At 40.8% G+C, this 26,796-nt stretch overlaps 1 protein-coding gene across 1 annotated transcript; it reads right to left on the bottom strand.

Annotated features, from left to right (window-relative positions):
- Positions 1–8,319: 8,319 nt before the first annotated feature.
- LOC116716421 (zinc finger MYM-type protein 1-like) lies at positions 8,320–26,296 on the bottom strand. Its single transcript, XM_032557253.1, has 8 exons — positions 25,879–26,296; positions 24,791–24,964; positions 24,594–24,714; positions 24,082–24,280; positions 20,859–23,688; positions 16,933–17,085; positions 8,481–8,643; positions 8,320–8,379 (listed from the first exon to the last, which is right to left on the bottom strand). Exons 5-8 carry the CDS (start codon positions 22,154–22,156, stop codon positions 8,320–8,322), a joined length of 1,674 nt encoding a protein of 557 aa, XP_032413144.1. The 5' UTR covers positions 22,157–23,688; positions 24,082–24,280; positions 24,594–24,714; positions 24,791–24,964; positions 25,879–26,296.
- Positions 26,297–26,796: the final 500 nt, after the last annotated feature.

The following is a 26,796-nucleotide window of genomic DNA, read 5'->3' as shown; positions in this document are numbered from 1 at the left end:
TGAGACAATGGCGCACACACAGAGACGTTGTATTCACCAGTTTAAGTATAGAGTCCCATGTCTCATCTGGTATAGATATATTCAAATCTTCTTCCCATGAAGTTTTAAGTTCAGGTGAGGAGGTCTCTTTCATACTCAACATTTTATCATAAAGCCAAGAAACCAGCCCTTTACGAGTCGGGTTCAATAATAGGACGGTTTCCAATAGTGTAAACTCTGGCAGAGAAACTGAGCCTGATAAGTGAGACTGAATAAAGTTTCTGGTTTGCAAATATCTAAAAAAATGGGATTTAGGTAAACCATATTTAGTGCTAAGTTCCTCAAAGGATGCCAAATTCTTCTCTAAAAAAAGGTCCTTAAAATAAGTAAGCCCCCTCCGGTGCCACTCTAGGAACACCCCATCCTGAACAGATGGTTTGAAAAAATGGTTAAGTGCAATTGGACTTAAGAGGGAAAAGTCATGAAGTTTAAAGTATTTCCTAAATTGGCCCCATATTTTCAGTGAGTGTTTCACTACAGGGTTTGAAATAGCGCTAACTGAAAGAGTGAAAGTGGGGAACAGAGCAAGGCAGGAATGGATATATTGTTACCACTGCGCAGCTCCATAGCCACCCAGTCAGGACAGTCACCCAGGTTGTAGTAGAAATACCAAAACACTGAGCATCTAAGGTTGGCGGCCCAATAATAAAACCGGAAATTGGGGGAGGCAAACCCCCCCTGCTGTTTAGGTTTTTGGAGTTGTAATTTATTAAGCCTTGGGCGTTTACCCTGCCAAATATAGGACGAGAGAGTCGAGTCTAGCTCATTAAAAAAATTAGGAATAAAAATAGGTAATGCCTGAAAGAGGTATAAAAATTTGGGCAGTATATTCATTTTAATTGAGTTGATACGTCCCACAAGGGACATGGAAAAGGGCGTCCACTTTGTGAGGGATCCCTTCACTTGGTTCAACAGTTGAATCAGATTCTCTTTGAACAGGTTTTTATGTTTTTTTGTCACTGTGACACCAAGGTATGTGAATTTTTGTCTTTCAATTCTGAACGGCAGATTGGCTAAATCTGACATATTGGCTTTATTACCTATTGGGAGAAGCTCACTTTTGGTGAGGTTCAGCTTATACCCAGAAATCTGACCAAATTGGCTAAATATGTCGAGAGCAAAAGGCAATGAGGTTGATGGTTTGGAAACAAAAAGTAGAAGGTCATCTGCATAAAGCGACACTTTATGTTCCATATCATTCCTCCAAATGCCGGAAATCTCTTTACTGGTTTTAAGTGCAATGGCGAGGGGCTCTATGGCCAGATCAAAAAGCAGGGGACTAAGAGGACAGCCCTGACGGGTGCCTCTTTGTAATTTAAAAGGTTTTGAGGTCTGAAAATTGGTACGAACTGTGGCAGACGGTTGCTGGTATAATAGTTTAATCCATGAAATGAAGTTTCCTCCAAAGCCAAATCTACTAAGGACCGCAAAAAGATAGTCAAACTCAACCCGGTCAAAGGCTTTTTCAGCGTCCAGAGAGACAACACACTCATCTGAATCTGAGGCGCTGGAATAAATGATATTAAGCAACCTTCTAACATTGAAATATGAGTGCCGACCTTTAATGAAGCCTGTTTGGTCTTTTGAAATAACCGATGGTAAAACAGTTTCAAGTCTACGGGCAAGAATTTTGGCTAAGATTTTGACATCTGTATTTAGAAGGGAGATAGGTCTGTATGAGGTGCATTCCACTGGATCTTTGCCCTTTTTTGAAATAAGAGTGATGCAAGCCTCATAAAATGACTGAGGGAGGGACTCTTGTTTAAAACAGTCAGTAAGGGTGGAGCTGAGCTCCACAGAGAGTAAGTCTGAGAATTGTTTGAAAAATTCTGAGGGGAGACCATCCGGTCCTGGGCATTTGCCAGACTGCATTGAGGCTATTGCTAGGGAGACTTCTGCCTGGGAGATGGGTTCATCTAACCTGTTCTTAAGTTCTGGTGAAATTACAGGGATGTGAAGTTTAGCCAAGAAATCAACAGTCATGTTGGAATTGGTCTGTGACTGTGAGCTGTAGAGCTCCTCGTAGAAGTCCCTGAATGCATCATTAATCTGACCGTGATCTGTGACTATACTGCCATCTTGTTTTCGAATTCTAGAGATATTTTGCCTTGCCCTAGAGCCCTTGAGCATGGTCGCTAATAGTTTATCGGGTTTGTCGCCATGCACATAAAATTTGGATTTGTTGTGTAAGAGCAGGCGTTCAGCTGAGTGTGTTGTCAAGAGGTCAAGCCTTGTTTTAAGTTCAACGCGCCTTTTGAACAGTTCAGGACACTGATTCAGAGCATATTTTATATCAACCTCTTTGATTTGTTGAATTAGGTTGTTCTGTTCATAGGTGGACTGTTTTTTAATTTTGGCTGAGTAGGCAATAATCTGGCCTCTAATGTAGGCCTTAAAAGTATCCCACACCACAAGGCTGGAGGTCTCATGGGAGGAGTTAGTGGCGAAAAAGAAACGTATCTCATCCTGAATAAACTTTACAAAGTTTTCATCAGACAGTAGGGTTGAATTGAAACGCCATGATCCAGTTCTTAGGGGGAGGTGAGGAAGGGACAGGGACAAAGTGAGTGGGGCGTGGTCTGAGATAACTATGCTATGATAGTCACAGGAACGGATCTGCTGCAGCCATTTAGAATCTGTAATAAGATAATCAATTCTTGAGTAAGTTTTGTGTACATGTGAAAAGTATGAGTACTCCCTCTTGTCAGTATTTAAAGTACGCCACACATCACACAGCCCGTACTCAGATAAAAAGGTTTGGATGACTGATGCAGATTTGCTTATGGCATTACTTTTAAGGGATGAGCGGTCCAAAGCTGGGTCCAACCAACAGTTGAAATCACCCCCCAGGACCAGTGAGTATTTATTGAGGTCAGGTAGGAAAGAGAATAGTTGTTTAAAAAAATTCTCATCATCTGTATTAGGAGCATAAACATTGACCAGGGCGACCAGAGTGCCATGCAGTTTCCCACTTACAATAATAAACCTGCCATGTTCATCAGCCACCACATTATCGGCCTCAAACGGAGTATTCTGGCTGATCAGTATAGAAACCCCTCGTGCCTTAACCTGAAAATGGGAGTGAAAACATTGTCCCTTCCAGCAAGCCAGGAGACGACCCCCGTCCAAGGTCCTGATGTGAGTCTCCTGCAGAAACACCACATCTGTATTAAATCGTTTAATATGGGAAAAAACCTTCCTTCTCTTCACTGGGTGGTTTAAGCCTTTGACATTCCAACTTAAAAAATTTACATACTGACTCATACGATTTCAGAGTGTACATGTTATCCTACTTTGATAAGTACGATAGCAGTATGGCAGGCAGAGATTGGAACAAAAGAGGTGAAGAGAGGTTGCAGTACCTTGCAGGACCCCTGGCAGTGACCTTAGCCTCCCCCCCAAAACCTCCCCCAAACATAAACAGCTGCTAAACAAAAAATAACAATGTAGCAGCAAGCTCTTCAAAATTAACATTCTTAGAGATCCAATCTTCCAGTAACCAATAACCTTGGAATAAAAAAAACTGAACTTTCTATAGCAAACTAACCACTGCTCCTAGTGGGTATGAAGTAGTATAGACCCCCCCACATTGATATAGATTTTGAGACATAGTTTACTGGTTGTCGTAAACACCATAGGAAAGTAGTATTGCAATACAAATTGAGGCAACCACAAGAAATGGAATGATAGAGCTACCCTTCCATTCATTAAGTCCAATACCAGCCAAAAGGATGGCCAGAAAAAGTCCATTGGAAATACGGCAATATGACAAGTCTATTTTTACAGTACCTACTGCGTCCTGAGGAAAAGCAGCCTGCCTGTGTTTCTGAAGAAAGCCCTCGGCAAAACGTTGCTCCTTTATTGGTCTTCCTGTGGTTTTGGAAGCCTCTTGATGAACTGTTGAGCCTCTTCCACAGAACCTAAAAATTTTCTGGCACCGCTGGATTGCGTAATGCGGAGACGGGCTGGGAAGAGAAGAGCCGGCTTCAAGCCCCGTTTGTAGAGCTCCGCCATGATGCCCTTATACTCTGCGCGCTGGGCCAGGACGTCTGGACTGTAGTCCTCCACAATACGGAGAGACGCACCTTTGTAGTCGAGCTTTCCTCTCCTCCTGGCTTCCCGAATGATGAGATCTTTAGTCAGGTATCGATGCAGGCGAAGGATCACCGGGCGGGGAGGACGTCCTGCGGGCCGTTTGGCTGCCAGAGAACGGTGCGCTCTATCGAGCTCTGGTGGAGATGGGAGCACCTCTTTCCCAAATAGCTCACAGAGAAGGTTGGAAAAAAACTGAGTAGGGCGCCCACTTTCAGTGTCTTCGGGCAGACCGAGGATGCGAATATTCTGCCGTCTGCTGCGGCTCTCTAGGTCAGTCACTTTATCTTTTAGCTTAGCGTTGTCTTCACGGAGAGCAGCACATGAGTCTTCGAGACTAGCCACTCGCTGGCCCAGATCCTCTGTTGCGAGCTCCAAGGAAGAGATACGCTCTGCCTGTTCCTCCAGGGCCTGCCGCACCTGGTCTAGCTTGGAGCTCAGCATCTTGACAGAAGACTTGAACTCAGATTTCAGATCCTCACCATGCTGCTGAAAAAGTGCGGTGATAGCCTCTAGCGTTAAGCTAGCGTCCTCCTTCTTACTTCCTTTCGCGCTCTTACAGGCCATCTCTAGTGCGCAAATAATCAAAAATACTTGCCAAGAATGTTTTTTGTATTGATAGGCGGCGTAGAATTAGTTTTCTGTGGGGTGAATTTAGTTAAAAGTCTGGATTTTTCCGGAGCAGTCCGTTGCTACGTCTAACCTGTCCGCATGGCAAACCGGAAGCCCCAAAGATAAAACTTTAAAAACCAAACTGAGAAGAAAGAAGCTTCTGAGTGGAAGACTGAAGGGAAAAAGTCCTCTTCATCTCAAACTTTAAATTCTAATGAACATTTAACACTGGAACTGGAAGACATTTAGAATATCCTAAATACATAAACAGAATCTACAAAATAAAAGGAATTATAAAGTGCATGGTCTCAATTAAACCTTGTTTTAAAAGAACAATTTTGTTAACAAAACACCAGATTGAAGACTTTATTCATCCAGTTTTTGGTAGAAACAGAGAAACAAATCAAGCAAATGGAAATTGAGGACAGGAAGGCGACAACAGGACAGGTGCAGGTTCTAGGTCAAGCCCTTTAACGACTCAGAATATAATCACCACTTTTCAAAAACTAACTTCTAAATATTACTTAAATAAACAGCAGAATACCTGCAGCATTCCTTAAGAAAGATTGCCAAGAAAGTTTCAAGTCAACAATCAGGAAGCGACAGCTGGGAAAACTTTCAGGGTTTCCTACAGAAAACCTGCTGAGTCCAGTGGAAGAGCTGCTCTTACATCAGCGGTCTGCTGCGTGTTTCGGTTATAAATGTCAAGTTACAGAAAGTCTGAGGTGCAGGATCAGGAATCAAAACTCAGAAATAACAGCATGTGAAGCCAACGGAAAACTGATGGGACGGCACAATTGGTTCACAACTCCTCAGTCAGTTCAATGTCTTAACTATAAACCTTTACTTTAATCTGTCTTTACCATCACTGGTGGAGAAAATCCCCATCTAAAATAACAACCCAAAGCTTGGTGAGGGGGGGGGAAAAAAGCCTGGTGGCCCCGCCAGGGTGATAAAACACTTGGAGAAACTGACTTCAGTCTATAGCTCTGGTGGTAAGCGGGAACCCTGTCTATATCGTCATCTCTAAATAGGAACACTGTATCTATATTTCTAAGCAATCTTTGGGCTGCTCTTGGTCAGATCCCTCACCTAGGACCGTTTGCCCCGGCAGACCCAACCCAAATAGATGCATGAAGCCTCCGACAGCCCTAGGATCACTGGGACACTCAAACCCCTCCACCACGATAAGGTGGCAGCCCACGGAGGGGAAAAACAAAGACAGAAACAGTTCCATTCTCTGACCTGAACTGATCTGTAGAGAGGCCAGAAGGTGGCGCTCTTGTGTTTCTAACTAAACAACAAGTTTAGTTAGAAACTAAACCTTTTCTAACTAAAAAACTTAGTTAGAAACTTAGCTTTTTGTTTTCTCAGTTATTTTTCTCTCCACAGAAGCTACACCTGGTCTGGTGTTCTGACTAGCTGTGGTTGCTTCCTGGAAAAGGTCATTGGCTGACATGATGCTGCCATCACCTAACCGTTCTCCCTCTCCTTTTCATTTCCACGAACATGGAAAGTTCTCCTAATCAGTTGACCTGTTGTTGTGTCTCTGCTCTGTCTTCTCTCACCTCCAGTCCGGTCATAGCAGGTGGCTGCTGGTACTGAGCTCGTTCTGGTTCTGCTGAAGATTTCTTCCTGGTAGAGCGGAGTTCTTCTGCTGCACTGTCGCTACATGCATGCTCTGTGTTAGGGACTGCTGTAAGTCAACAACTCAACACAAGCGATTTGCTGTCGCCCCCTGCTGGTCAGATGGAGTGAATGCTGTAAGTAACGAATCCATACAGTCTGTTGGGTTTATTTGGTACAAACTTTTTAAACTACTTTATATTAAGTGAACCTAATGAATTGATAACTTGGATCAATAGTAATCTGACTAAATTGAAATGACTTTTTATAAAATGCCTCGACAACAACATCGTTGTGAAATTAGCGTTATAATTATAAGCTTTTAATGTTTTTGGTATCTATTTTGGGGGTTTGAATGTTTTGGTATCTATTTTGGTGTTTGAATGTTTTGTTATTTTTGGGGGGGTTTTGAATGTTTTGGTATCTATTTTGGGGGTTTTGAAACTTTCTTGTATTGGTTGTTGGGGTTTTTGTTTTTTTATATTGTTTATTTTTGGGGCTCATTTATTAGTTTGAAAGTTCAATTTTATATATTGCTAATTCACAACAAAATGTCATCTCAAAGCACTTTGAAGTAATTTTACTTCAATCACATGTATTCATATTGCTAATGCTATAAGCTCAGTTGATTATTAAGTAGTTCTACAAGTTTGTACCAAACTAAACTCAGCAAATTGTATGGAGTCGTTACTTACAGCATTCACTCCATCTGACCAGCAGGGGGCGACAGCAAATCGCTGGTGTTGAGTTGTTGACTTTACAGCAGTCCCCAATACAGAGCATGCATGTAGCGACAGTGCAGCAGAAGAACTCCGCTCTACCAGGAAGAAATCTTCAACAGAACCAGAACCGAGCTCAGTATCAGCAGCCATCTGCCATGACTGACTGGAGCTGAGAGAAGACAGAGCAAGACACAACAACAGGTCAACTGATCAGGAGAACTTTCCATGTTCGTGGAAAGGAAGAGGAGAGGGGAGAACGGTTAGGTGATGGCAGCATCATGTCAGCCAATGACCTTTTCCAGGAAGCAACCACAGCTAGTCAGAACAGGAGACCAGGTGTAGCTCCTATGGAAAGAAAAATAACTGAGAAAACAAAAGCAGTTGAAAATAAATTATATAAAAGAAAATGACAAAAGCATAAATACAGACAGATCACAATAAACCAGTCTAAGCCTACTCATAATAAATGCCATAACCATGGTAACGACGCTAAAATGATGCAAAAACACACCCTCAAACATCAATATACATTAAATTCTAACATTTAAACATATCTAAAATAAATAAAACTAAACAAAATTGTTCATAAAAAAAGAGAATGGCTAGAGAAGGCCAAAGTACCCAGACTGAAGACTTGATCCAGTTTTGGAAGAAAAAAAAAAAAAAAAAGATAACTGAAGTCCGTTTTGATAAGCGTTTCAAGTTCCAGTTATTTTCTTCTGTCTGTCGATGGTGGGGGCAATGAAGTACAAAATCCAAGAGAAAAAAAAAAGACGATCCAGTGGATTTCTGAACGACAACCGGACAAACAACAGGACAGGTGCAGGTTTAACTCTTTAGCAACTCAATGAATAGTCACTTTTCAAAAACTCACACTTGTAATATCAACAGCAAAAATACCTGCAGTATTTCTTGAGGAGATTACACGACATGATGATAGGGTAATATAATGTCTCCATCCATCAGCAGGGGTTGGAGGAGAGAGGAAAGCCTTTTCTGTTGGATGATGGGATCCGAGAAGGGCGAATCCGAGACGAAAAACTAGATGATCCAGGAGAATTCCTAAAGGACAAAAGGACAACAAGACAGGTGCAAGTTTAAGGTCAAACCCGTTCTATGAAGTCATCATTTCAAATAGTCAAAATACTCTCTAATAACAGCAAAAATACCTGCAGCATTCTTGTGGAAGACATCTGAGCCCAATGGCAGGGTCACTGAGGGTCATCCATCACCAGGTGGCATTAAGGTTCTTTTTCGTTGTTGTTGGGGCAATGATCCAGGAGGGTTGCTGAAGGACAACACAGGACAGGTGCAGTTTAACTCTTTAGCAAACTCAATGAATGTCACTTTTCAAAAACTCACACTTGTAAATATCAAACAGCAAAATACCTGCAGTATTTCTTGAGGAAGATTGCCGACACTGATGATAGGATAATTAATGTCATCCATCAGCAGGGGGTTGGAGGAGGAGACGAGGGCCTTTTCTGTTGGATGATGGGGATCCGATGAAGGTCGAATCCGAGACGAAAAACTAGATGATCCAGGAGAATTCCTAAAGGACAAAAGGACAACAAGACAGGTGCAAGTTTAAGGTCAAAACCCGTTCTCTGAAAGTCATCATTTTCAAATACTCAAAATACCTCTCTAATAACAGCAAAATACCTGCAGCATTTCTTGAAGAAGATATCTGAGCTCGATGGCAGGGTCACTGAGGTCTCCATCAGCAGTGGGGGAGACGAAGGCCTTTTCCGTCGGCCATTGTTGGGAGCAGTCGGGGAGTGGATGGGTCACTTGAGGACTTTTCTCCCCCATCAGTCGCTGGGATTTTGTTGTCACTGCAATAGTTTTCAAGCATTTACCTGTCGGCCGGGTTCGTTTTCACACAAACCCGACCGAAAGGTAACCAACCCTTACCCGTCGGGAGAGTTTGTTTTCACACAAACCCGACCGAAAGGTAAACCAACCCTTACCCGTCGGGAGAGTTCGTTTTCACACAACCCCACCGAAAGGCAACCAACCCTTTACCCGTCGGGAGAGTTCGTTTTCACACAAACCCGACCGAAAGGTAACCAACCCTTACCCGTCGGGAGAGTTCGTTTTCACACAAACCCGACCGAAAGGTAACCAACCCTTACCCCTCGGGAGAGTTTGTTTTCACACAAACCCCACCGAAAGGTAACCAACCCTTACCCGTCGGGAGAGTTTGTTTTCACACAAACCCCACCGAAAGGTAACCAACCCTTTACCCGTCGGGAGAGTTCGTTTTTCACACAAAACCCCACCGAAAGGTAACCAACCCTTTACCCGTCGGGAGAGTTCGTTTTCACACAAACCCCACCGAAAGGTAACCACCCTTTACCCGTCGGGAGAGTTCGTTTTCACACAAACCCGACCGAAAGGTAACCAACCCTTACCCGTCGGAGAGTTCGTTTTCACACAAACCCCACCGAAAGGTAACCAACCCTTTACCCGTCGGGAGAGTTCGTTTTCACACAAACCCCACCGAAAGGTAACCAACCCTTTACCCGTCGGGAGAGTTCGTTTTCACACAAACCCGACCGAAAGGCAACCAACCCTTTACCCGTCGGGAGAGTTCGTTTTCACACAAACCCCACCGAAAGTTAACCAACCCTTTACCCGTCGGGAGAGTTCGTTTTCACACAAACCCGACCGAAAGGTAACTAACGCTTACCCGTCTGTAGGGTTTGTTTTCACACACTCGACCGAACTGTATGTGAAAAACACCGAACACACAACCTTTTGTTACCAAGGGTAACCCCTTTTGTAACCAAGATCAAAAGTTAAACATAGCCTACAGTGTTTTTCATGAGTGAGCATGGTGCCTGGAATAGATCAACCCCTTCGTTGTACTCATTTGTAACTAATACCTTAAACTCATCCGAGTGACTTCATAGCCCTTGAGTACCCAACCACATTTCCTGGCGTTGTATTCACACTCCTACCTACCTTTCAGTCCGAGGCCTTCTGGCGTCTTGAGTCGTCGTTCCATCTCAACAAAAACTGTTGATGGCCTTCCATATCTTCCGGTCCATATACATATCTTCCCGGTCCACATACCATAGCTTCCCGGTCCACATACCGTGTGGTGCTGAGAAGGCCTTAAATTCTCAACCATGACCTCAAAACTATCATTCACCACCATAGATACTGCGGATGCATGTGGTGACAGGGAGGAAAAAAAATCTTCCCGTTAACAGGAAGATTTCAAAAAAAAAAACGGCCATCAAACATTGGCTAAAAGTTATAAAAGCTTAAGCTTAACACTTTCCAAAAAGAAAGACTTCCCTTTAACAGGAAGAATAAAGAGACAGAAAAAAAAGAGCTGCTTCAGGAGTGTTTCTATAGGAGAAAAGGGAGTTAGTTGTAGTAGAAGCTCCTGTGGTGGCTTCATCTGAGAAGAAAAAAAATGTTATTTGCAACAAAAAGTCCACCAGTTGCTTAGTCTAGGAGGGAAAATGGGTTAAAAACAAATTTAAACACTGAACAGGTTCCAGTTGATCCTCTCCAGATGGAAAACAAGGAGCTGAAAACCTGTAAATAAGAAATGGTGGATTACAGTGTGAACATTACCTCTGCATCCTGCGGCCTGCAGCTCCAGGAGATCTCGACCTGCTGCTGCTGTGCAGAGCTGCACACGTGTGTTAGAATCATGGCAGCAAACCAGCAAAATGCAAAGACCTTTGCACGGTTTTCCCCTCAAACTAACCGACTAAGTTGAGTAATGCTGTTGGATGCAGGTAATGTTAGCTAAGAGATGACAAGCTAATATCAACACAGCACCTTAAGCTTGTTAACAAGCAGCCTGTAGGCTACTGGTGTTTGTTTATGTTCAAAAGTGGGAAGTACTTGTTACATTCGAGTAGCTTTTTTTTGGGGCGGGGGGGAAGGAAAGGTACTTGGAGCAGTTTTATTGCACTGTACCTTTTTCTTTTACTTGAGTGATATTATTGCTTAAGTAGATTCATTTTACACCCACAGAATAAGCCGATGATATATGGCAAGCCGTTTTAACATAAATTCGGTTTCTTCTGACTATCCGTAATTACGTTCTAGATATCTAAAAATGCATTTTGACTAGACAAAACTACATTTTGACTATCTGGAGCGGTAACTTAAGATATCTGCATTTACATTCTGACTAGTAAGAATAATAATTCGAGATATCTTCAATTACATTTGACGAGTCAAAATTCCTTTCAAGATATCTCAAATTACGACACTGGTTCCGTCATTAATTACAATTTAAGATATCTTTAACTTAATTATGACTAGTCAAAATTACAATTTTAGATATCTGAATTAAGAATTGCGTGGAAGCCCCTTTGTGCTGTCCAAACAGTTGCCTGCAGAATTTTATGTTTCCTGCACAAAATTGTCGATAAATGCCACAACATAGAAAGAGCTCGGCCATGTTGGATATGCAGAGAACTCAAAACTTCATCAACTATAAGACTGCTTCTCAAATCTGCAAAGAATTTCCTGTTTATTCGTTTCCGACAAACCGAATGCACTTAAAAACTGCTTTGAAAAGCTAAAATTGCTATTGTCAAAGCATTTTCAACATATGAAATGTTTTTTCTATTTTTTTTTTTCTTCTATTTGTCATTGCTTTATTGAACTTTCAAATTGCCACGTAAGTCAGGGTCGTTTTGACTACACATAATATATTCAAGATATCAGTTAATGTCATTCTGACTAGTCAGAATGTTAATTTAAGATATCTTAAATAGAAAAGCTGTGTAATTCAAGATATCTCCAAATCATTCAGAGATATCTTAAAAAGAATTTTGACTAGTCAAAATTACAATTTAAGATATCTTTAATTTAGTTTTGTCTAGCAATTATTTGCTTTTAAGATATCTATAATTTAGTTTTCACTAGTCAAAACTACATATTTCCTATCCAAAAATAAATGTAAGATATCTCGAATGTTGTTGTCATTCGAGATATCTTTAATTAGAATTATGACTAATCAAAACTAAATTCGAGATATCTCGAATTTACTTTATGATTAGTCATAATTTGATTGTAGATATCTGAAGTGTGCATTTCAGATAGTTAGTAATTCATTGTAGATATCTTGAATTGAAGTCTCCATACAACTCTATGATAAATCTGACGTCATTTCGACTTGTCAGAATGTAATTAGAGATATATCAAATAGGTATTTTATTAAGTCAAAATATAATTAGAGATATCTTAAATCGCTAAAACGTCTAGTCATAAAACAATTTGAGATATCTGGAACGTAAGGGCGGCAAAACCGAATTTAAGTTGAAACGGCTTGCCGTAGCTTAGCCCCCCTGTTAAACTCGTCTGTAGCCGAGCCTGTCGTCGATGGAAAAAGACAAAAACTAAAAGTAAGGTTTCCGAAATATAACTTACCGAATAACCAACGCAGCGATTTCAAACATGGCACTCCAGCAGCCTACTAGCCTTCACTGCAGCCTCCTCGCAGGTCAAGTAGGCCTCGATGTCCATAATCGATCAGCTGGCAGCTCCAGCTGCCATTTTATCTCAGATGTTTCAGGGACGCCAACAACCAAACAAACCGCCGCTGAGAGGCCGCGGTCAGGTCTCTCCTTGTGTGCTGCTCTGTTTGGACACAAAAAATTACTTCACCAACGTCTTCGGTGGTAAAAGACAAAAACTTAGAATAAGGTTCCGAAAATAACTTACCGAATAACCAACGCAGCGATTTCAAACTTGGCGTCACTGCGGCCTGCTTGGCGTCACTGCGGCCTGCTCGTTGGCCTACTTTCAAGTACAAGACGCCAAACTAGTCCTCGTCGAACACCGACACGATTTCAGTCGGATCCACAAACATTTCAGTCTTTAGGCTGGCGTCCACTCGGATTCCGCGTGTTGGGAGATCAGAGAACATCGTGTTAAATCCACGTCCCCAAATTCATGAATGTCAGACTGACAGTTCCGTGTCCGTGGAGTCAAGTGCTAGCAGGATCTTTTTTTTTTTTTTTTTTTAAAAAACGCTCATGTAGAAACTGCGTCATCTTTATATCCTATATGGCGCATGCGCGTCACGCTCATTGATAACAAAAAATGGCGCCATTCGCCACTGTTGCCAGATTTTAAATTTTCCAGCGCAAACACAAGGTAAAACTAAACCTATAAAACCTGCCCAACTGCAAAGGAACAGTGCAAATTTAAACCTCTAATAAAACTCATGTTAATAGCACTTTATGTTTTACTCATAATCTATCGCTAATATATTTGTAGAATAATTTAGAGAAACAGAACAATGTAACATTTATTTTTCATAATGTAGGACTGATTTTTTTTAAGTTTTCAAAATGTACATTTTTCTAAGAACTAATACATTTTTAGAAAAATTAGACAAACCCTAAAACTATAAGAGGGATAAATGTGCTTTTTATATTTTCAAAGCTAAATACCAAACTGCTGCTCCAGTATGTCCTGACTCTTATGGAGAGTGAAGAGTGTCAAATGATAATAAATAACTTATGTAATAATTATTTAAGTGTGCCATTAATTTATTAAAACTCTTCACTGTTCATAGATCTGTCTTTTGATCCATCTTTAAATAATATAAGTTTATTCACAAATTGCTTATTTAAAAAATGTAAGTAATGTTTTGTAAAATAAATTCTTCTTTATCTTTGATTATTTTTTGCAAATATAACTCAACAGATCTTAATTAAATGTTCAGCTTGGATTTAATTTAAATGTAAATTATGAACTTTTTGTCATCTTGATATTTCTGAACTAAATAAACTTTATTAAAAGTTTATTTTAATAAAGTCAGAATCCAGAGCTGTGCAGATTACTACCAACTTCAACTGCGATCTCTACAGAAACAGAGACGCTTGGCCTTCAGTGAAACCACCTGTCAGATCAACTTTTTTGTCAAAAATCGTTTAGTTTCAACCATATTTATTATCTTTCAAGTCCCTTACTTAACTATTAACCATTTATTTAAGGAAAGTTGTGAAACTGCAAAATAAAACAGAATTTTCCTCCACTTGTCAATTTTCTCTAATGTGTTTTGAAAAAACATTCAACTTAAAGTAGCAGTAAAGCTGAACTGATAACGTGCAGAGGTTGCATAAAACAACATAGAATAGAAGTACTTTATTCATCCCAGCAGGGAAATTACTTCACAGTTACAGCATAGAGACACAATACTAAGACACAATAACAACTACCACTGAGTAGTAGTTGTAGATAAAATAAAAAATAAAAATAAAATATGAAATGCTGTTAATATAAGAAACAACTTAAGAGCAGTCCTTGCAAAGATTCAAAAAATGCAGATATGTATATGTAATTATATGTACAGCAAGTGTGCCACAGTTCAGTTGTGCAAAATTGGACTGATTAGTGCAGAACAATGATTTAGCTTTTATTGTACAGTGAGATGGCATGTGGCAGGAAGGATTTCCTGTATCTGTCCCTACGACAGCATAGCTGGAGCAGCCTATGTGAGAAGGTGCTCCTCTGTCTGTCCACTATGTGGTGGAGAGGGTGCTGTTTATTGTCCATAATAGACAGAACCTTCTTCAGTGTCCTCCTCTCCACCACAGTTTCCAGGGACTCCAGCCTTAGTCCCAGTACAGAGCCAGCTTTCCTGATGATTTTGTCCAGTCTATTAGAGTCGCTGGCTCTGATGCTGCTTCCCCAACACACAGCAGCAAAGAAGATGGCACCGGCAACAACACTGTGATAAAAGGTCTCCAACATCTTGCTGCACACATTGAAGGATCTCAGCTTCCTTAAAAATAGAGTCTGCTCATCCCCTTCTTGCACACAGCGTCAGTGTTAGAAGCGATCAAATTGTGTATTAACAGGCAAGACAACAGTTCAGTGTGGCTACACCGCCTAATAACTTTCTGCCATGGCAGCACAGTGCTTCCCGTACATGGAGGAGAAAAATCATAGCAGTCTCTCAGTTCATTGAGCAATACAGAATATAAGCTCTCAAATAGCTTATTTATTATATTTTTATACTACCATAAACCATAAATAGAGTTAAAATGTAAATTTTCTGTGTTTAACTGAAATATTTTCTACATTATGCTAAAACAATATCTATGGTTGGGTAAATTCTCTTTCATGCTCAGTCTTTAGTGTAAGACAGTTTAGGACGCCCCCTTGTGGATTGAAGTAATCCCTTCACTCCTTCCAGAGCCTGAGATTTATTGCTGGTGTGTTTTTCAGAGAAGAAAAGCAACACATGGAAAATATTTAACATTAATTCCTGAAGGTGGGGTCTCTGTGTGCAGGTGAGGTTTTCTGAATCAGTGGGACTGACCACCTGTCTGAGCTCGGGGACGTGGGAGGGGCTCACGGCAGGCTCTGTCCTAGGATGCCCTCTTGACTTGGTGGTGGGAGACAGTAGGACTCTGGCTGCTGTAACATCACTGTCTCCCACTCCCAAGTAAGAAGCTGCTGCTGAACTGCAGAGCTCCTTCAGTGACAGATTGCTGCATCGGAGCCCAAAGGAGCATTATTGCAGCTCCAGCAGCTGTTAGACTTTGTAACATCACTGCTTCCTTCTGGTATTTGCACATTCCAGCTGATATTTGCAAAGTTTTTCTGAGTTTTGTGAATAGTCTGTCACTTTTTTCTATCTAGACATATGCACATTTTGTGCATTTTTTAAAATTATTCAACTCAGTTGCACACTTTTACTAATCTGAGTATGCTATTTATAATAACTATACTGTATTATTTTCCTTATGTTGTAAATTTGCCGTTAGTGTACTACAACTGTCCTTTATCATTCCTCAGTTACGCTACGTGTGTAACATACCTGCTATAATTAGCATAATTTGTAATTAGCTTACATCATACCGGTATTATTATGACTATTTATATTAACCCTACAGGAGTAGCAAGCTAAAAAAAATATATTTGATTTAAAATGCAGAGGAGTATTTAAATGTGCCATATCATTTAAACTACACACACAATGAGTTCTGGACGAGCAGCTGCATCCAAAACCTACGTCACCAAGTGGGAATGCAGATCAGCCTCCGGAGCAGAGGAGAAGGCTCTTTAGAGGGACAAATCATGCTTTCCTGTCTGGCTAAAGGCCCTGTTCATCTTCCCATGTCTGAATTTTTCAGGGAACAAAGTGACCAGATCAGACATTTTAGAATAATTATGAATGCTTCAGATAAGGCCCATATTGGATTTTTTTTTTTGTATTTTCCATGCACATAGGGTCTTTTATAGCACAATCAAGTAACTGTGTTAGCTACAGTTGCTGTAAAAATGCTGTATATACCAAACATGACTTAATTTGATGCCTTGAAATTGGGCTTCTATCTTTTTAAGACCGTGGTGTCAAACTTCAGTCCTGCAGCTTTTAGGTGTCTCCCTGCTTCACCACACCTGGCTCCTATATTATATTAATATTTTGATATAAAGCTCAAAAAAGTTTTTTACTTTTAAACTGGCACTCGGAGAAATATTCATATCCCTTGCAAGCACCCAGACTCCTCTCTCAATGTTTTCATTGCACACTTAGGTATTTTGATCAATCCCATTGTTCCAACTTTGTAGGAACAATTTGCCTTCTATTGTTTCAAAATGACAGCCCACAAGTTCATAAAGAAATGTCTATAAAGACATGCATGAGTGATATCAGTGTGGAAGAATATGGGGGAATTTTACTGCCACAAGTCGAAAGCAGGATTTCAGACTGAAGGAAACAAACGCACCCAGTACAACACTTTTATTCTATTGGCTGAGAGGTTGCCAGGCAACGGTACTTTTTCTTCCAAGAGAGCAGAAAAGAATTTGCATGCGAGCAGAGAGGTTTGATCCGAGCAGAGACCAATTCTGAGCAGACTCCAGTTCATCTTTCAAATGCCGGATCTCGTTGTGGGCCATGGCCAACCTGCGGGAACCTTCTTCCACATCCCGCTCCAGTCGGGAACACTCCTTCTCCAAACGTCTTGGTTCACCGGCCAAAGGTGTCTCCCCCACCCTGGAAGGGGATGAAGACACATGCTACCAAAATGGACAAATCTGAAGCAATTTAAATGTTTGCAAATAACAAAGAAAGACTTGAGTAAAAATATCCAAAACAAGCTGAGACAGAGACAACACCTTGAGATACGATCTGGAGAAAGATGCATGAGTGGTGTTGGACCTTGAACTTCTGTCATGCAAAGTTTATCTGCTGCTGGCAAGATTAGTATCACTGGAAAAGGCAAAACAAAGAGTGACGTTAGAGAATAAAAAAACTGGCATGCAGAAGATGCCCACAAAGTCAGTTTCATGATCATCCAAATGACAAAAAAGCAGTTTCATAGTTTGTTAGTCCATGCAGAATACAATGCTGCTTAGTATGAAAGTGCTGTTACAAGATCAATAAAGATATTTTACAGATTTTCTCAGTCGCTTCGGTGCATTTCTCGAATCATTCTCAACATTTGCAAAACGGTAAACACATTTCTCAAAACAGTTTGTACAAACAGAACACCATGGATTACCTGCAAAAACCAATGTCTTTCTCAAAATCCTTAGCTCATTTCTCAAAATTAAATATCTGTGTCAGTGAACACGTCAAAGCCTCAATAAGACAAGTCCTTATTTCATCGAGTACAAATAAGACAGTCAAACTGATTAGTAATGTTGTCAATACAAGAGTATCCTGTCCAGTCCCTTGCCTTTTCATTGTCAGAAACGTAACATCGTCTTGTGCTCCAGCTATACAGTATAATCTATATACCGGACAGTTGATGGTTCATGAGATGCAACTTTGAGCTACTTCAGAAAATTGCTCGATCTTTGGTTGAGCTGATGCCTCACACATTTTGAGAACGTCAGGATTCACCTGGGAGCAATGTACCAACTCAGGACAGACTTAGTAAGAAAAGACTAATGAAAATGTACAGAAATATGCCCAACATATTATTACAACTTTGCATGTTAAGACTTTTGCTTAAATGTTGTTTAGGTTGAGATGATTCAAGAGATAACTACACATTTCAGTCAACATGACATAAGCAACAGAAAAGGTAGGAAAAAGTAGAGAACTGTACATAATCACTTTCATGGATATATCAAAGCATTTCAACTGGTTGAAAGAAATGAGAAACTGCTTTTCTTGATGTGCATGAGAGACGCAATAATACGAAGGTTGGGCAAGTAGCTTTGAGAATTACAGTTCTGTTCTGAGAAATGCACCAAAGTAATTGAGAAAAACTGTAATACTGGACAAATGTTCTGAGAAAAGAAAGTTATCCAAACCAACCGAGCTCTATGTTAAAAATCCTCCAAACACTCATCAAATCCTGGTACTAGCTTTAGTGAGCTATTAGTTTTTAATATTGAGCTGACTTGGCTTGGATAGTTTTGTTTCCCATTCATAAATTAAATCAGAATTTGAAAACTGTATTTTGTATTTACACAAGTTTTCTTAGTGTGATATTTTTTTTCTCGCATTTTTAAAGGGAACACAGAAACAAAAACAGAAGAAGTCTGTAAGAGGGCTAAACATGTTTCCTTAGCACTGCAGTTAGAAGCTCGTATACATACAGGTACGAAGGTGTGCTTGCTCTGCAAAGTCTTATGGAGTCCAAATATTTTCTTCCAGGAGCTTTGTAAAGGTCGTGGGGACCTCTTGTGGGTGGGCTGCAAAATTACAATTAATACCAGAAATTATTCATATAATAATCAAGAAAAAGGAAAACATATCAACTTTACCGCTGCAACCTATCATTCAATCAATCAATGCAAAGTGCTTTAATGGGGTTAACAGCTTAAGATTAATTATGCAAACAAAATGTTCAGTCTACTACAGATAAAGTAAAAATAATTACTAAGCAAATCCAACTAAATAATATATAAATTGTAAAATTGAGGAAACAGAGTATGTAATAAGTATGTATTGTAAAGAGGAAATAATTTAGAAATATTACAATTCTAAATTTGTAAGATTTTACTTCATTGTAAGAAAAACAAATATTACCGGTAACTGAACAAAAAATCTTTGTTTTATAAAATTGTAAAGACTCAAAAATAAAAAAAGGGCTTAGATCATATTAAAAATGCAACAAAACCAAACAAAAATAAAGCTTCAAAAAAATTATAAATGTTCTAAAGATGAATATCATAGTCAGCATATCTAATTCAACATTTAGTTTAGGTTTTTACATGAAAGAGTCACAAAAATCCTTCTCATGTGACCTGAATCGTCATAGTCAGAGGATTTTGACTATGACTAATTAATACTTTCAAAAAGCAATTAAAGCACCTTAAAATTAGTTCAAAAATGCACTTGTCACTCCCGCAGAGCAGGGGCGTAGGAATAAGTTTACAATTGGGGGGGACACATGTCGGAAATCTGAGATTCGTAAATATTCAACAGAAATATATCTTAAGTACGCTACTTAAAAAAAAGGCTATTTAATCTTTTACTTTATTCCTTTATAAATTGTGTCTTGCAAAAATAATGCATTTAAAATTTACATAATGCATTTGTTCATAAGATGTGAGCATATCACCAAACAAAATGACTGGAGTCTTTTATTAAGCAAAGGGAGATGTCTTTCAAGGGCTTCAGCCCTTGGCATATTTAGTGTCCGCATACACACTAGAAAATCAAATATTTCAGTTGGATTAAAAACAATTCAGTAGGCCACACAAGTGCAAAGTTTGATATGTTTTATTTTGTCAAACTTGCAATAATGGTCAAAAATGAATTTATATAGGTTGACTGACCATAGAACCATCTCTTTGATTAAACAAAATTCTGAGATGAAAGAGCCCTCACAGACAATGTAGTGAACAAATTATTCACACTTTTAATATTAAGTAAAAGAAGAAAAGAAAATCAATCAAAATATGCTTATTCAGTTTGTCGAACTGTATGACTAATTAAACCAAATCAAAAATGAAGAAATATTTACCAACAATAAATACACATTTAATAGACAAGCTTTTTAACTCACTGATTACAGTGTGCTTTAACTGTTGGAAAAGCAGTTAGCACAGAGATTATAGGCCACATAACCCTAGGTAGAGATCAACACCTCTGTGCTTCTGAACAATTGCACTTTACAGCCATGCATTTATAATTCGCCAAAAATGTGCCGGAAACATAAAAGGATGGCAAACACTGGCTTAGGCAAAAGAGCCAAAATGTTTTTTCCGCCTTTCATTTGCAGCCACAAATTGCTTGCAAACTGACTTCTTGTCCAGTAAATCAAGTTTATCTTTATGTACATGACAGACAGCAACATGATTAAGCCTGTTTTGAGTCATTGTAGACCGGAGCCACGTTTTGAGTCTACGAAGCGCACTGAAACTTCTCTCTGCCTCAGAGGATGAAACGGAGACCACCAAAAGCAACCTAACCAGAGTTTCCACTTGCCCAAAAAGTCTACGGACCTCTCCAGGCAGTCCACCAATGATCCCTGCAGCTTCTGCGCTGTTGCTAAATGAGTAGTTCAGTCTAAACATAGGAAGTTGCACTGAAAGTAACTCTCTATTCAACTCTGGGTATTTCCCAATGACTGCAGCATCAATCGTTCCACTGAGAAGTGTCTCTTCCAACTTTTGCAAAGTCAGCAAGTCATCCTGGTTAAATAGCCCAGTGAGCTGTGCATCTACAACATCCAATACTTTAAAGAATTCACCTCTGTAGTGGTCATTGGCACATTCAGGTTGATGTGTCTTAGCTCCTTCAGTGAAGCGTTTTGGGGGTGGCCTTCTCTGTGTAACTGTGATGGGTTTAACACCCAAAGACTGAACCTCAGCCATCGCCTTTTCAACAGAGTGTTGAAACTTTCTTGATTTCTTTTAGCCTTAAGTGAAGTCTGAACAACTTTCACAGCAGTCCTCATTCCAGCAATGGTTTGAGTTCTCTTCTGGAAAGAGATGCTCAGGCATTCAAGCTCATCAATCACAGGTGAGGCAAGGATGAGACCCAAAACTGTTTTACCTTTCCTAAACTGCCCCAGCAGTCCATTAGCAGTGGATGCTGTGTTTGAGGCACCAGAAGCCATCTCCTGCAAGCTAGCCAGCACTGACCCATACTGTGACAAAACATCTCTGATTGCTTTGCTCCGTACTGCCCATCTTGTGGGGCAGAGGGGTTTTATTGCAGTGCACGATGGATTCTCTGTATGTGCTGTTGCTGCATGGATTGCCTTAAACTTCCCTGACTGAGAGAAAAGAACTCCAAGCTGGTTCACCCAATCCAATGCGTCTCTGATCAGAACTGAGGCTAAGCAAGCTTTCTGTGCAATTAAATTAGTGCAGTGTGCTCCACAATGAACAAAAAGTGCTAGTGGCTGCTCTTGCTTTATCAGTGCCTGTGCACCTGCATGCTTCCCAGACATATTGGCTGCTCCATCATAAGTTTGACCTCGTAAACCATGCATTGGTAAGTTTAATCTGAGCAGCACATCTTTAACAACAGCAGCAAGGCTTTTTCCTGTTGTTTCAGAAACTGAGTACAAGCCAATAAACTCTTCATGGGGCTTCATGTCACTGTCAATGTATCGCAGACAAATGCTTTCTTGTTCTTTCCCAGAAATGTCCTGTGTTCCATCCATAATAATTGCAAACTCAAAAATTGGTAGGTTTCTGATTGTATCTGCTATTTCACTGACAATACTATTGCTCATAGAACACAAGATTTCATTCTGTATCTGTGGACTTAGGTATTCTTTCTGAGACCTCAGCAACCACTTAGCCAAAAGGGCATCATCTTCTGCCAGATTTTTTAACAGTTGATACAAATTGCTGTCATCATCGTCATGCCCTCTCAAAGCTTGTCCCTGCCGTACCAAATATTTTATGGAGCTCACAATTTTCTCCAGACAGTGCCTATTGTCACCTTGCTGAGTTGCCAAAGCACTGGATAATTGGGCATTTATAGGATGACTTTCTTGTGCAGTCACAGAAACAGCATGACAATGTGTGTGACTATTTTCATGTGCTTTAAATTTTTCGCATGCTTTTTTCCAATTTTTAAATCCAGAAGTGATAAAGGCGGGTTCGGATTTTGCACCAAATGGTGTGAGTTTGTCCTGGTAAATTGCCATGCAATAAAAACACAAAATGCCATTTTTCACTGCATCATAATGTAGCCAGGGAAATTCCTTGTACCACTTTCCTTGGAAATGTAAAGTTCTGTTGGCTAGAGCTTGAGGGTCTATGAATTTTGGATGTGGCTGATTTGGCTCTGTTCTCTGTCCACTGACTTCAGAGTCTCTCAGCTGTGTGTCCCTAGTCTGAACTCCCTAGAAGGAAATGTTACAATGTCACTCAATGCCCCTGAACTACACTTACTACAAGCAAAAGATTAAAATTTTCAACTTTTTTTGTGGACTCTCATGAAGTATCTACTCGTATGAGTTACTCTATCTTACCTGTTGCTCCACTCCTGTCTCTCCCTCACTCTGACTTCCTGCCTCTAGCCTGGTTGCACTATCCTCTCCTTTTCCTGTCTCCTTTGTGCTGTCCCTGCATTGTTGCTCCTAAACATATGAGATGGTTTCAGAAATGAGGTACAGCTCTTGAGCCTAACATGGCCAATTTTAAATCAAACAAAACATTTTATTTGTCACATTACAGACTTTACGCGCAGAGTTAATCGCAGAGGCAAATAAAATAAATCCATTAAAATCCTTTCAGAGTATTATCTTATGGACTCTGAACTAAAGTCTTTCTGACAGGGAGCTGACAGTGTGTTGAAGAATTATGGACAGGGCGCTTTGAAGCATCTGGTTCAAAAACGCATTCTAAACCTTTGGTAGAAATCCATCTATCCTTCCATTTTCTGTACACCCTTGTCCCTTAGTGGGGTCGGGAGGTTCTGGTGTGGGGTACACCCTAGACAGGTCGCCAGTCTGTCCAGACCTTTGGTAGAAATGGCGCCTTTAATTCCAGTTTGCAGTACAGAACAGAGAAAACTACAGAGTTGTCAATGTTGTGTTAATCTATTTATAGTCTAAAAAGAGGAGCCAGCAGTTTATTTGAGGAAATAAAGGTGCAGAAGTTAATTTGTTGGTTAGCCGCTGCTAAGAATTAAAATTAACTCTCCCTGTGGTTTTAACTAACGATCAGGAGCGCGGCAGGTATAATATCTGTCCATTTCGGCGAAGCAAAACCACCGGGCTAATTTCAACACAAGGGCAACACAGGTGTTGCCCTTGTGTTGTGTGACTGTTACTCACACTGACGTTACTCTTTTAAAAAAGCTGAGTAAGTCCTGCTGCTGTTTCAGCCTTTTAGTTGGTGGTGGCATTGTACTGAAATGAGATATATATATATAAAAAAAAGACATTTTGGCTAGCGTAGCAAACGTCTAGAGAAAGTTAGCAGTTAAATATTGGATGAGTGATCATCCCAAGACTAAGATGATTAAACCAAAAAGATTCAGTTCCTATATATGAAAGTGAACTGACAACAAGACGTTATAAATAAGCAATATTCATAGCAGCATTCCCGACAGACCATTTTACCTCATTCGCAAGTTTCTGACTTCTGTGTCGCTGTTTCCCTCCCTTCTGAGTGCTCACTCAGCAGTTCAGAGAGGGGAGGGGGAGTATCGTGACGTAACGCGATGCTGCGCCTTCAAAATAAAAGCACGCTAGTTAAAAAAATGTCAAAATCCAATATTTTGCGGTACAATTTTTTGGGGGGGACATATCCACCTGGCTTCAATATTGGGGGGGACATGTCCCCCCCGTCCCCCCCGCTTCCGCAGAGACTTTAGAATCAGTGTGGTGTGAACTCACTTTTTGGTCTTAATCAGCATTATAGACAAATGTTTATAATGGTCAGGTTGCAGACCAGTGCAGCAGAATTCATTAGAGTCTCAGCACTGGACTGGACTGAGATAGAAAAAACATTCTACTCCAATAAATCTCACTTTTTTACCTTGACAGTTTTTATCTGTGAAGACTTTAAAAATTAAACCCACACACCACGAAAATAATAGTTTTGGTACTACTGTTTCACCAACCGACATATGACGGGGTTCAGTGGTTCTGCGTGGGTCCTCAGTCGACTCTCTGGGTCTCCATCACCAGGATCCTGATTCATCTCAAGCAGGGAAGCCCTCTCCACCAGGAGATACGCCACCTGCTCACTGGGGGAGCTGTGAATCAGCTCAGTGAGACCCTGCTGGTACAACATTTTAGCAACTTCATTTATCTGGGAATCTGGAAGAAAGGAGTAGGAGAGGTGGATGTACTTTAACTCATAATCATTATATTTCTGGGGTTAAAAGTGTTTTGGTGATTTGGTGTTACATGAAGTCAGATATTGATAGCAAAAGCAGCACATGTTGCATCAATAAAGTGCTACATTTAATTAATTAAGAACAGAAAATAGATAAGAGAAAAGGGAGAAGGTGGCTCATTCCTATGTAATATCATACTGCAGTCACAAATAAGCACTGAAAATGTGCCAGAGGTTTCGTCAACTGTCTATAATTACTCAAACTTTTACACAATGTGCAAGTAAAAGTCCTACCTTGCAGTGAAACGAGGTGCAGCAGCTGCTTTCTGAGTTGTTCGTTCTCATCTTGTATCTCCTGAGCCAAAACGTCTTTCTGCTCTGTGAAGATTTTGATCTGCTCCAAGGACTTGCGTACCTTGCAGACAAAAAGATCGCCTTGCTCATCATTACAATCCCAGACAGCGCTGATTAACTGAGCAGTGATAATCTACCTCTGCCATCTCCGCAAAATGTTGCAAGCGTTTGGCTCCCAGATCCTTAGTCACACTGTCCAGACAGCTTCGTGTGTGAAGGAAGGTACGCCACAGAAAAGCCAGCTGAGCCTCTTTGGAGGCCTCGGGTGCAAAACCTTCCTCAGTCAGCCATGTCAAGATCTGCTCCAGCTCCTGGAAGAAGAAGCATAGACAGGATTATGTGAAGCAACAAACAGCACTTTTATGCCTGTAAAGCTTGTATTTATTTATTTTTTGCTTCTTGAATGAATTAGAATCCACAAAGGAAATAAAAATCTTCCTATACTTTTAATCAAATACAATGATAAAAGCACCATTCAGTTTTTATACTTCACTAATCTGGAACACACTTATAGAAAACTGCAAAACTGATTAAACAGTTTTTTAAATCAAGGCTAAATCCATTTTGCTTAGAGATGCCTTTGATTAATAATACCTGGAACATCGTAAAGTCTACTTTATGATGATGTTCACTTTATGATGTACATCATTGTTTATCCTTGCATTTTGTCATTGCAATGTGATTTTATTGTTGTTTTATTTTTCCTTCTAGTCATGTAAAGCGTTTTAGAAAATATGTTCTTATAGGGTCTTGCCTTGTCAATCTTCTTTATGTTTTCAGGCACAAATTTAATAAATAATAAAATAAATTGATAAAATATACTGTAATGACGCCAACACCGCAGCTGTAGTCCCGCCAAACAGGGTTTATTAGAAATAGGTACACGCTGCTATTCCTGAGGCTGCAGCTCACGCCTCTAACAAACGGGCACACTCAACTGTTAGCTTCATTGCTAACTCCCCTCTGAACTCTCCCCCACTTCCGGTCCTGGTACTCCCGCTCCACCTATCCCCCGCCCACATGACAGGCCTATCACATGAGAGTGGGAGCCAGCAGAGTCAGACAGGGAAAGCCCATAACACTCTAACAGAAAGGATCACAATGCAACTTATAACAAATACAAATAACCATATGAACCCCAGCAGAACTAAAACACAGAATCGTTACACTACCCCCCCACTACAGAGTTCCTCGCCCACGAGGGAACAAACAAAGTCATCAAAACCGTCTTGGGGCCCTCCTCGTCCGCTGTGGGCGCGCTCCCTGCGGCGCTTCAGACGGCATCGCTGGGACATCATTCGGCAACAGCGGTATGGCTTCTGGAGAAGCTGGTAGCGATACCGGCGACCCCGACTGATGGCCTTCTGGGGCCTGTGGTGCAGCCCTGCCTTGGTAGGGGGCCAACCTGTCCCTGTGCAGTGCTAGTTTTCTCCTGTTCTGGAGCATCTGCACTCTGTAAACAACCTCCCCCATGCGCTCCAACACTCTGCAGGGGCCCACCCACTGACTGTCCAGCTTCGGGCAACGACCCTTCTTTCTCCGAGGGTTGTAAACCCAGACCAACTCTCCTGGTGTAAAGTGTCGGCCCTTAGCTCTTACATCATAGTTCCGTTTTTGACGCACACCTGCTTGTTCCTGTTGTCTCCGAGCAATGCATGTGCTGTCTCCAACCTATCCTGAAGCTTTCTGGCATACTCAGGACCAGCTGAAACAGCAGGTGCATCCGGAGGGCGTCCAAAAGACAGTTCAGCTGGTGTGCGCAACTCTCTCCCCAACATGAGGAGCGATGGAGTGCACGCTGTGGAGTCCTGTACAGCTGAGCGGCATGCCATTAGCACCAGTGGAAGGTGCTCGTCCCAGTCCCCGCTGATGCTCCGCTGTGAGAATGGCCAGCTGCTGTCCCAAGGTGCGGTGGAGTCTTTCCACCAGTCCGTCGCTCTGGGGATGTAGTGGTGTCGTTCTTGTTTTCTGGATGCCAAGACGGCTGCACATGACAGAAAAAACCCGTGACTCAAAATTTCTGCCCTGGTCACTATGAATAATGTCTGGCACCCCCAAACCTGTTAATAAATCCCCCAACAAGGCATCTGCCACTCTCTCTGCCTCCTGATCAGGGATGGCGTAGGCCTCTGGCCATTTTGTA

This window comes from Xiphophorus hellerii, unplaced genomic scaffold (assembly GCF_003331165.1).
Source record: "Xiphophorus hellerii strain 12219 unplaced genomic scaffold, Xiphophorus_hellerii-4.1 PGA_scaffold_54__1_contigs__length_31237, whole genome shotgun sequence".
NCBI classification, from domain to species: domain Eukaryota; kingdom Metazoa; phylum Chordata; class Actinopteri; order Cyprinodontiformes; family Poeciliidae; genus Xiphophorus; species Xiphophorus hellerii.
This window is presented reverse-complemented; position numbering and strand designations above follow the sequence as displayed.